The sequence below is a fragment of the Ammospiza caudacuta genome, chromosome 20 (genome assembly GCF_027887145.1).
Source record: "Ammospiza caudacuta isolate bAmmCau1 chromosome 20, bAmmCau1.pri, whole genome shotgun sequence".
In the NCBI taxonomy this organism is placed as follows: Eukaryota; Metazoa; Chordata; class Aves; order Passeriformes; family Passerellidae; genus Ammospiza; species Ammospiza caudacuta.
Window position 1 is genome coordinate 4,499,830 of NC_080612.1, and position 12,275 is coordinate 4,512,104.

At 45.4% G+C, this 12,275-nt stretch overlaps 1 protein-coding gene across 1 annotated transcript in view; it reads right to left on the reverse strand.

Annotated features, from left to right (window-relative positions):
* The window catches only part of GTF2IRD1 (GTF2I repeat domain containing 1), a 50,973-nt gene that overhangs the window by 2,418 nt on the left and 36,280 nt on the right, over window positions 1–12,275 (reverse strand). The window contains exons 22-23 of the mRNA XM_058817712.1: window positions 6,296–6,343; window positions 2,288–2,365 (exon numbers count right to left, since the gene is read on the reverse strand). Coding sequence (XP_058673695.1) covers window positions 2,288–2,365; window positions 6,296–6,343 — 126 coding nt within the window. The remainder of the gene's footprint in view (window positions 1–2,287; window positions 2,366–6,295; window positions 6,344–12,275) is intronic.

A 12,275-nucleotide genomic window follows, 5' to 3' on the forward strand; every position in this document is an offset into this window, starting at 1 on the left:
GAACCCAGGACATCCTTCTGGCTGCCCTGGATGGCTCCAGCCCCTTGACACGCAGCCAAAGACACCTGTGGCTTTGATTTTAACCCATGGAAACAATTACCAACCTTATATGAAGATTTACAAGCCATGAGAGTTTAAATAGAATTGTTACAGACATCTTTTCATGAAAAATCCTTTCCTTAGGATTTCTCCTCCTGAGAAGCTGGGAGGCCTCAGGAACAAAATGTAAACAATGATTATCTGCTGCTGTGGAATGCAACAGGTGCATCTGGGATTGGCCCATGTTGGATGTTTATAATTAATGGCCAATCACAGTGAGCTGGCTCAGACAGAGAGTCTGGGACAGACCCTTTGTTATCATTCCTTTCTATTCTTAGCTTAGCTAGCCTTCTGATGAAACCTTTTCTTCTATTCTTTTAGTATAGTTTTAATGTAATATATATAATAAAATAATAAATCAGGCCTTCTGAAATATGGAGTCAGATCCTCATCTCTTCCCTCAACCAAAAACCCCTGTGAACACTGGCACATAGAATGTAGTTAATTTATCACAGAGTGAGAAGTAGAATTTTGGGTTTTTAGAAGGGGAGTTTAGAAGCCAAGATGGAGGAATCTGTGCATGCCTTATCCTTCTTCTTCTTCTTGGCCTCCATCTTCTGCTGTGATGGTGGCACTTTTGGATTGGTTTAGAGTAGAGACAGACTGTCTAACATAGGTGATAGGTATTGGAAAATTATTGTAAATAAAGTACAGGTAGTTTTTAGTATAAAAAGATAACACCACCCCAAGGGTGTCAGTGTGCCACGGACTGACTTGCTAGACAGATCTTACCAGGTCAGAAAAAGAATGTAATAGATAACAGAAAATAAACAACCTTGAGAACCAGAACCAAGGAATCCTGACTCCTTCTTTGATTTCGGGGTTGGGAAAAAGAGACTTTCTGACACCTTGGGGTTATCTCAAGCACAGAAACCCTGAGACTGCAGGGCTCCAGAACCAACCAACTGAAGGACCAAGAGCCCTGGGGGACATTGGGATGCCATGGCTGCTGTGGTGCCCAACCTTTGCTGCAGCCACATCCCACCCATTTTACATGTACCTGCCCAATTTTTGTCTGCTCTGTTAGTCTCCATTTAGAATTCTGCCAGGAGCCTCAGGTGAGTTCAGAACACACACACTGCCACACTTGCCCAAGCCCATGGCTGGACCAGCAGCAGCAGCAGCATGCAAGACAGCCCAGGACAGAGGGGAAATGGAAGAGATTTGCCCATTTCCTCTTGTCTCTGTACATCAGCAGGTCTGGGGGTCACTGGGGTGGAGATCAAAGCCATCTTTGTCATGACATCACTCCTGCCCATTTCTCAAATCAATTTATCTCTTTAGCCTCCACATCCTACGGCAGTGATACACCTCGGTTTAATTCCTTGCTGCATTAAAAGTCCAGGTTTACTTCCTCGTGTACAAGTAAACCTGCTGCTCACCTCTCTGGGTACCCCTTCATTTCCTGCTCACTGGGGAGCACAGAACATCCCTCACTCCTGTGCTGTTTCTGACTGTAAGAGCCTGCTCCCACCTTGCATCTCTGCAGCCCCAAAACCTGAAGCTGTTAGGGCTGCACAGCCACATTTCAGGCTTTCCTCCCACAGAGTTTGTCCCATCAAAGGCTGACATCAGACTGAACCAATCCTGCTGCTGTGCTGCATTTTGCCATAACCCCTTCCCCTCTCCAAGGATGAGCTGTGAACAAGAAAATAATGGCCCCACCTGCCAAGAGTGAGACACAGGGACCTACCCCCTGAACCTGACCATGAACTTAAGCTTCTTTGACCAATTTTCAAGCCCATCCCTCCTAGGAATCCCACTAATCCTCATCTCAATAACATTCCCAGCTCTCCTACTACCATCCCTAGACAATTCCAAATTACTAACCAACTCTCAACCCTCCAGCTATGGCTTATCAACCTAGTTACAAAACAACTAATAATACCCCTAGACAAAAAAGGACACAAATGAGCCCTAATTTTAACATCCCTCATAATCTTCCTCCTACTCATTAACCTTCTAGGACTGCTGCCCTACACATTTACCCCAACCACCCAACTATCTATAAACTTAGCCCCAGCCTTCCCCTATCCCTGGGGCCAGGCTGTAACATGGAGCAGCAGGACAATATCTGTGCTGCAGCAGCTGCCATGGGCTTGGGCTATAAATAGAGGCCTTTGTGGAAATAATTTTAGCTGTGGCTGCTCTCAGCCTCACCCTGAGATGCCTACAAGCAGAGACTCACCGTATTTTTCATTGAAAAGCTCTTTCACTTGCTCTCGCAGAATCACCTTCTCTCCAAGCCTGTTGGCATCATCCTCATCTGCAAAAGCAAGAAAGAACAGGGGTCAACTTCACTTGTTTCCTTCTGAGCCCCTGGAAAACCAATCTCACTGACACAGTGCAGGACAGCATCCCTGTCCCCCTGGGCCTGGGGACACCTCAGAGGGGCTGCTCTGTGCTTGCACCCTGCCAAACCTTTCAGAGCTGGGCAAAGCAGCTCTAAAATGCTGCCAGGTCCCCATTTGCCATGTGCTGCCACAGCTAAAAGCATTTTATATCCACTTTGCAGGGCTGTAAATGACTAGGAAAAATCCAAAGCAGTGAAGGCTCAAGCCCTCAGTGTCATGAATGCTCCCACAAGGGACATCAAGGAATGAGAGAGCACTTTTTTGGCTAAGCTCCTAAGTGAAGTATTGTTTTATAACATGCCATATAATCAGCTTGGCTTTCCTAGCTTTTTAAATTATCCTCATTGTGCTAAACAGTTTCTCTTCCATTCTCTCATGTCAACCAATGAGCCTAAGTCAGCAGATTTTTACACTCAGCTGTTTAGCATCCTCAGGAGGCTCCAGGACAAATGACTGGGGTCATTACCTCAACCTCTGCCCTAGGGTCAAATAACCCTAAAACCCTAACCTGTCCCTTTAATGCCTTTTTTTTCCACAGAGGTTTAAAGTACCAAGTGAACACACCTCATCTGCCTCTTGCTGTGGTCACCCCAGCAAGCTGGGATGCACAAGGCAGGACCAGCTCAGTGGGGTGGACTCCCCACTTTTGTCTCCTCCCAGAGAAGATCCTCCCTGCACCTAAGGCAGGCACTGTCACCCAGGCTGGAAGCCACTGGGTAAAAATCATGGAACCACTGCATGGTTTGGGTTAAAAAGGACGTTCTAGGACCATCCAGTTCCAAGTTCCTGCCATGGCCAGACACAGCAAGGTGCTCTGTGCAGGTGCTGGCTCAGGTGATGGTGGAGGGTGGCTCAAAAGGGTAGAAAGAGGTGCTGGGAGGTGCTGCCCAAATCCCATCTTTAGTATTGGCATCCTCAGGTGTCTCAAACAACATTAATCACAGTCTTTCTGTTAATGCTTGGAGCCAAGAGGTTTGAACCCAGCCCTCAGGACATTTTGGGGGCAGAGGCTGCATTGTTCAGGCCCTTGTTCAAAGTCCCTTTCCAGCTCTCCTGGAGCCTCTTTAGGCTGGAAGGGGCTCAAGGAACTAGACCAGACTCTAGGTACTCTCCCTAAAGCCTCTTCTTCTCCACGTGAACATTTCCAGCTGTCCCAGCCTGGCTCCAGAGCAGGAGTGCTCCAGCTCTTGGGTGACTTTGTGGCCTCCTCTGGACTCATTCCAGCAGGTTCAGCTCTTTCTTGTGCTGGAGGCCTCAGCCAGATGCAGTGCTTCAGGTGGGGCCTCACAAGAGCTATTCATGATGGGCTTTTACAGTATCATGGTGAACCCTGCAAACCGTGTCATGAGGGATCAAGGCATCCTCTGCCCCCAGTCTGCAGCTATGCAGTTTCATTTTGTGTAATCACATTATTATGATTTTTTTATTATTTTGAGCAATCATGATTTTTTGTTTTGGTTTCAAGCAAACACACGGCTGGAAGTTTAGTTTTAAATGCAAGGTGAAAATCCACTGCAAGTCCCTGCCCCTTGCATGGGACTGATTTCAGTGCAGAAAGATCCCATTCCACATCTCGGCCAATCTGCTGCTGTGGAGAGAAGCTGGCAACCTCAAACTTCTGCACCCTGCTACTGCAGGGTACAGCCTCAAAAAAACCTCTTTTCCACCTGGAAAACATTTGATTTGCCTGGATATTACACATACACACACAAAAAAAAAAAAAAAAAAACCAAAAAACCAAAACTAAAACAAAAAAAACCCAAAACAAAACCAAAAACAACCCAAGAACTTTCTGCAAAGAGAGCTCAGGGGTGCTTCAAATCTGGAAATGGCAACAAAGCAGCTTGAATGGCATGGAACAAAACATTAAACACAACAGATGGAGATTTCTAAGTGATGCCTTGCAGTGCCACCCTGGAGGCCATGGAGGACCAGAGGGGACAGCCCTGAGGGCTCCCTCTGTGACTTCCTTGTCATCACCGCTCAGTTTCTGGGCTGTACATACGTACCCGTATGGATGTGTAGATGGTAGCAGACAAAGACACACCAAAATTCAGTGTTCTCACTCATTTAATTCTCTGGGACTGAAAAATGCAGCAGGTCTTTCCTTTCTGCCCCAAGTGACCCAAGTGCAAGAAAAAAGATCCCAAGGGATCTTCATTTTTCTACCTTGAGGTGGGCACTACTCCCAAATTCCCATTCTAGGACACAAACAAATGCCATGAAAATCCTGGAACTGAGCATGCATAACAGTGAAGCCAAAGAGGAGCCTCTGGCCAGTGGCACTGCTCCCCAGGGACTTACCCCTCTGTGCCCAGGGAAGAGGGATCTCCATGTCCCTTTGACTTTACCCATTTGGGTTTGGAATTAATCAACTCAGGGAGCAAACTGAAGGAAGAAATAAATCAAGGAAGCCACTAGTGCTTCTGAAATGTGCTGAGTCCTTCCCATAAAGCAGGTTTATCCATGCTGCTGCCTTCAGCTGTTATATTTTTTTTTTTTTAATTAATTAAAATAGTAGCTAGTTGATTTTTTTTCCCCAATTCTACTTGCCTGAAGTCAGCACCTCTGCACTCCACAGGAATTGACATACAAGTGGTCACATTTTTAAAGCACCACTTTTTTTTCTAAAGCACCACTTCTTTTTTCTTACTTGTCAGAACTTAACATTTCTTTGAGAGACACCAAGCTACTTTTAGTAATTATAAAAACTGAGGTTTAAGTGTCTGCTGTTGGGCAATAGAATCCAAACCACTGCTTATTCTTCTAGTGTCTCAAAAAAACCCACACAAAACCAAATCCAAGGTATCCCATGGATAAACAATGGTTATGTCTGTGTTCCTCATGTCATGTGCAGAACCTGGATCTCAGTGGAGAAGCCACAGCAGAGTTGGGCAGGGTACCCAATGGAGCTTTCTTCCTTTCCATGTCCTCAAATGCTGCTCAGGGGGATTCAGGGGGATGTCTGTCCTCTGTTCAGCCACTGCTCATGGAGTAACAGCCTCCTGTTACCCAAAGACTTGTCCTGAAGCCTGTTTCATCAGGAAAACTGTCCCTGCCCAACACATCTCACTGAGAATATGGCTCAGATCCCTTCTGCAGGCAATCCCAGACTTATCAGAGAGATGCTCAGCTGGCAGGCTGAGGGCAGGCTCCTTACGGCAGCCTGCCCTGAATCCTAAGAGGAGTCTTTCCCCTCCCAGCTTCCATGCTTGCAATTCAGTTATACCCCTGTGTAAATTCAGAATGAACGTGCTGACTTTCCTGAGGCTATTCTGCAGTAACTCAGGTTTAAATGCAGTTGGAATTAGCTTAACATATGTATGTTTTCAGGGCTATAAACTTGTGGCAGCAGCAATTAACACCCAGACCCCCAGCCAGCGTGCCAGCTGGATCTGCTGTAGCTGTGCCATGCCCGGGTCAGCTCTTCCTCACTCCTGTACATCAGTCTGTCTTACATCCCTGGAGCCTTCACCAGCCCTGACCCAGAGTCTGTGTTAAAGCAAAGCAAAACCAACCCCAACCCAAGCTCTCCTTATGAATGGCAAGTGGATTTGTAAGAAATTAATTGCTGGGACACGTGGATGAGGATGAGAAGAACGTGGCAGGTTGGTTTGGCTGGAGTGATGGCAGCGATGCTCAGGGACTACAGCAGCAGTGCTTAGAAATGCAGAAAGGATTAATAACAACAATAAAAACACTGTATCATTCACTTCTGCACACCACAGAAAAAACAATACCTGAAATTTGGGGGGTTTAGACATTTTCATTCCCATATTAACACACAAGTAAGAGCATTTCTTGTCTGCTACCATCTACGATGCACCACCTGAGCTACGTACCATTGAGAGCAGCATAGGCTTTTTCCAAAGATGTTATCCGTCTAGGGGCTACAGCACAAGGTAATGGGAGACAAAAAACAAAAAAAGAGAAAGAAAAAGAGATCCATGAGTGCTGCAGCTTGGTTTCTTGGTCACAAACAAATGCAAAACCCAGGATTAAAGTTCCTCTGGCCCCTTGGCACAGTTTAGGTAGCTAATAACTGCCTGGTACGTTATTTACTGGTGAGCTGGGCTCTCCCCCTCATACCAGGACCTGCTTTGCTGGAATGTGCTTAAGCCTGCAAAAGCATCCCTTTGGCTCTCCTGAGCAGCTCAAGGTCCACATGTGCGTAAGGATGCATGGCCAAATGACAGCATTTATGGCACGTGCCAGAGCAGCAGCAGCTGCCTTGCACAGCTGTTCCAGTGCCAGAGAAGAAAAAAAAATCTCAGGTTAAAGCAGATGAAAAGCAAACAGGGAGATCGTGACAGTTCTGCATCAATAGGAGAAATGGGAGAGAAAGGAATCCCTAAGGAGAGGCTGGTGTTTGGCACTGACTCCAAAGTGATCAGTGGCATAAAAAGAAATTAACTTCCTCTGGAAAAACAGCAGGGATGGGACTATGGCCTGGATTTGCAGGATGGGCAAAAGGAGGAATGAGGTGGCTCATCCAGACACAGGGAGAGCCAGGGCTGCAGCACCAGGGCAAGGAAGGGGCTCACAGGGGAGGCTCTTGATGCCAAACTGCATGAGCTGACACCAGCAAACAGAAGGGGACTTGGGAGACGTGTCCAAATCTCCTAAGCAGAGGCATAAGCAATCTGAAGTAGCTCCAAGTACCTAGCTCAAAGTACGTGTTCCCCATTTCAAGCAGGCTCAGGAGAGCAGCCACTGCAGCACAGAGCTCTGCTGGTCCCTGCAGGGGGAGGAGAGCCCTTCAGTTCAGCAGCTCAGAGGAACAGAAAACACATGTGGCTCTGGCCAGGGCAGCTGCAGGCGCTGAGATCTGGGTGCAGACCCACAGGAGCTGGGGCTCTTCACCCCTGAGCTGCAGGAAGACAAATTCTGCCAAAAGTAGCTGCAGCAGTGCCACTCACGGCCATGCTGCAGGATCTGCCCCAAAATAAGAAATGGTCTCCGCAGCTTGGTGCCCTAAATCTCTGGTGACACCCTGTGGGCAGCACCTGCTGCACTAAATGTGTGGGAATCCACAAAATTAGAGGGTTTTAGGGAAAGCTGCAAAAGGCAGGCCTCAGATACTGCACAATTTTGAGAAGGGCTAAGCAGCAGCCATGAGATAGGTCAGCAGAAAAATTATTTAAACTGTATTTCTGCAGCAAGGGCAAATAGAACAATGGCCTGTGTATTAATGCTTGTCTGAATAGCTATCTAAGCTGCAGAAAGTTTATCTAGTAAGATATTAGGAAGGTTAAAGTTTAATAATGGAGCTCTGTGTGTTGTGTTTTAAGGCTCACAAGCAGCTATTGTATTTGAAATAAGCAAGCATTGTTTAACCAAAGTGTTATTGGATGGAACTACTGTCAATGTGCTTTTGCTTTGTGTGATTGGTCAAGAAGCTTATAAAGTGAGCTGTAACATTAAGTTTTTTGGCCTGCTGCCTGGATTGTGAGCTGCTGGCACCTTCCCATTGTCATAACCATGGAATGAGACTGATGCTGGAAAATAAACAGCTCGAGGTGCTTTCCACATCAGCCCCGTCTGTAAATAATCCCTCTTGCAGGTGCCACTTATGCAGGGGAGAGGAGATGCAGATGGGCCATGCTGGAGCTGAGAAAGCCAAGCTAGAGTCCAAGAGTCCAAGCCAAGAGGAAGCAAGATCCTGGCATGGCTTCTGTCAAGGAGGAATGCAGGCAGGAGCGCAGGCAGGCTGCAGGCAAGGGAGAGAACAGGGAGAGAACATATGGCAGGATCTTTCCAGCATGGCTCAGAACTGGTTGAGAAAAGGCAGCATGGCATTTCCTCTGCTTGGCAGCAACTCAAAGGCTTTTGTAGCATTTCAAGGTGCTGTCATGAAATTACCTTAAGAAAGGTAATTCAAATTTCTTGTCCTGTTAATTTAAATGTGGCATTCAGCCCTGAACCATAGGAAGCATCCCACCAGGTTCAGGGTAACTGTCCTGCACCCCAACGTGCCAGGGTGGAATAGCACCCATCTCATCCTGAAAAATGAGGGGGGCTGGGGTCTCTGAAGGACACAACAGGATGTGAGGGTGGTGGAGAGCAGGAGGAAGGAAAGAGCAGAGTGAACACAAGGCCTTGGATGAGCTGGGTGATGGTGCTGCCCTTTGGACAGCGAGGATGCCACACACAGAGGCAAATGGGAAAAGGAGAGCAAAGCTAGGGAAAGAAAAAGGTGACTGGAATCACAAACATGCTTATAAACAGGCTTTGAAGCTCCACAGCTATTCACACCTGCTGGAATTTTAACCCTCATAATTATCCATATATAAAATATATATTTTTATACACAAACACACACACACACATATATTCAACCTGCCTTAATTTTCACCTTAGCCTAGAAACAGTGACCAGTTGAAAACTCAAAAATAAACACCCCAGGCCTTGCTGGTGGGTTAAAAAGGGTTGGGGGTGAAGAGAGATGGATATGGACTTTGAAAAGCAACCTGGTGATGGAGCAAGATGTGCTCAGCCCTCATCACAGGTTTCCTCTTTTCTATTTTTCTTGCTAGGAGTTTCCAATGCAAGGCACATCTCATCAAAGTCTTGAGGAGGATTGTGTTCTTGTGATTAAAAAAAGAAATATATATATATATATATATAAATATATATATATATATATATAAAGGATGACTGGATGTGTGGGTTTTTTAATTAAATAACACTGCCTGCCCTACTTTATTAATTGGAGTATGAAAAATAATCTATCATGATGGTAGGGAGCTTGGGGAATAGGACAGATGGAGCTGGTCTACATTTTCAGTCAAAGCACACTAAAATTAACATACAGAAAGATTTTTTTGTGTGTGTATGGGTGTGTGTGTGCTAGATTACTTATGCTTGATAGTATTTTTCAAAGGCTCATATTAAGCCAGTTTAGTATCTGTGCCTCAGCAAAGAAAAAACAAAAGGATGAGCGTAGTGTTTGTAGCACTAGAGCTTCACCTCTGCTCACTCACTCCTGTTTAATGCTGAAAGATCATGCTGCTTTCCAAAAGGGGTTTTGAAAGTCTCTTTTGCAGAGCAGAGACCAGCAGTGTGGAGAAGAGGCACTGGGAATCAAAAGGAAACCTCTGGATGCCAGGAGGGTTTGTGCTCCTGGGCTGCAGGCCCTGGGGAAGCCATGCAGGTGAAGGGCTGGCACTGGTGGCCTCAGGGCCATTGTCCCATCTTTGAGAGGCTGCAAGCCTGCACTGCTGAAGGGCTTTTTTCCAAAAATGAGCCTCATTCCCTGCAAAATCCACCTCCTTCTGCAAACAGCATCCCTGCAGGCACACAGCCCCCAGCTGCTTCTGCACTAGAACTCCTCCATCTCCCATTCAAGGAAAAATACCATCTCAACATACAAATTACAGATTATATTGAGAAAAAGGCACATGAGGCACTTAGATTATATTGAAATCCTTTTACCTGTTTCTGTTACACTTAAAAAATGGGTGTCCCCAAAAGAAAGAGATCTGGTCCTGCAGTTACCAGGAATCCTCTTTGCAATTGTGCTGGTTCTGCAGCACAGCAATGCAGGAGGTGCACAGCTTTAAAACATATTAAACCCCATAAAGGTTTAACTTTAAAGGTTAAAGGTTTAACCTAGAGGCAACTAAAATCACTCCACAGTCATTTTATTTTGAAATTACATTAAATTTCCCTTTTTCCTAAACACCTGTACACTTCATGTAATTTCTTAGCCAAAATTATCCACAAAACCCATTAGCTCTCCTCACATTTATGATGTTACCTCCTGAGCTTTCCAGCTTTTAGAGACCTCTGCAATGGTCTTACTTACCCCTGGGAGTAACTACTGCTTTCATTTTAACCCTCCTCTGTGAAATAAAAGTGATTTTCATTGACTTTATTTTAATGCCAAGCATGCTGCTGCTCTTCATTTTACATTACAGGGCTTCACTACACAACATTGAAGACTCTTTAATTTAAATTTTTAGTGACCTGTGGCTAGTTGGAACTCATTCATTTTGTTAAGGCAGATGAAAAGCAATCAAAGCCAAGGCAGTGATTGCAACACTGTTCTGCCACCAACCACTTTGGGGTAGTGGGGTGGAAAATCAAACAATGGGTTAATTGTTGCCAGTAGGGATTAGGGAGGGGCAAAATACAATCAGCCCTTTTCTGGAAGAGACATTCCAGTGGTAATCTGACTACTAAAAATACTTATGAGTCCTGAAAATGTCTCTGAAGATTTGGCAAATATGGGAAATTGTCTATAACAAATTGAGATGTTAAGTAAGAAAAAACCCTCACCTGCATCTGCTCTTATTTAAAACCTCAGTGGGAGGAGAGGGAGTGAAGCACCCAGCCTAGCAGGGATGCTGTGACCTGCTGAGCCCACTTGGGTGCAGAAATACACATAAAATATGTGTTTGGGTTTGTGCTGGAAGGCTGGTCTGTGAGGGGAGCATTCAGCTGGAGGAGGAGGGAAAAATGTGCATTAAAAAGAAATCAATTTCCTCTCCATCTCTTTTTCTCAGGCTGTGTCTCCCAGCCAGGCAGCAGCCTGAAGTATTTCCCTTCTGATGTGCTCCCTTGTTAATGGTGTGATTTGTGTCAGATTGTTGCCCGATAAAGGACACAAAACTCAGATAAGTTTTGTGTGGTGCTTTATTAAGGGCCTGGGAGCCTGTGGACTAGCGTCCCAAGTCAGAGCCCCAACTTCACGTACAGGTGCTTCCCTTTTTATGTGATTTGCATACATGCAATTCATAACAAGGTCCCCAAGAAACAGTTCCCCTGGCCTAGCAACAGACCCCTTGTGATACATTCCTTAGTTCACAAACAAAATCATAAATCTTCTGCTTATCTTATTCTAAAACCATTGTATGCTGCCTCCAGACAGGTTAGCATTCTTACTTTCCTACACTAGTTTAAATATTTATTAAGTTCCTAAGACTACCTGCTAAGTTACACACGAATCCCAACACATACTATCAACGGCTACAGAACTGTTTTTAACAAACCAATTTGCACACAACTCATAACTAAACTGTAATTAAACATTTCGCTAAATTTCATTTCTTTTTCCAACAAGATCAACATCTCTTATCAGAATTTTACTGTTTAGAGCAGGGGAATGGAGAAACAAGACATGGCTGGAGGAGTGCACACACAGCCATGGGATTCTGTGGAAAACCAGAGTTCTGCAAAACTTGGGCTTCAGTGAGGGCTCATTTTAGGTCCAGCTGATGTGAAGTGGCACATTTGGACTAAAAGACACAAGTCTAAGGCCAAGTTCCACAGAGGTCTTGGGGGACCTCCCTTGAGGTCCTTGGCTGGGCCCTAAACAGGAACACAGAATTGAACACATGGACCATGCCTGAATCTCCTAGAACTGAACACATGGACCATGCCTCAATTTCCTAGAAGTGAACACATGGACCATGCCTCAATTTCCTAGAACTGAACACATGGATCATGCCTGAATTTCCTAGAAGTGAACAAACATGGACCATGCCTGAATTTCCTAGAACTGAACACATGGACCATGCCTGAATTTCCTAGAATTGAACACATGGACCATGCCTGAATCTCCTAGAATTGAAGACATGGACCATGCCTGAATTTCCTAGAAGTGAACACGTGGACCATGCCTGAATTTTACTGAAAGCTCACCTTTTGTTAGAGCTCTAACACCTTTCTGCTATTCCCAATAAGGGCATATAAATGTTTTCTTGTCTGTCATATTTGTCTTTCCTAAACTGTGCCATTGCCATGGAGGCTGGCCAAGGAAATGGGAAGGCATGAATAAAGATGACAAGGTTCTTTGCACCCATCTGTGCTCTTCCAACA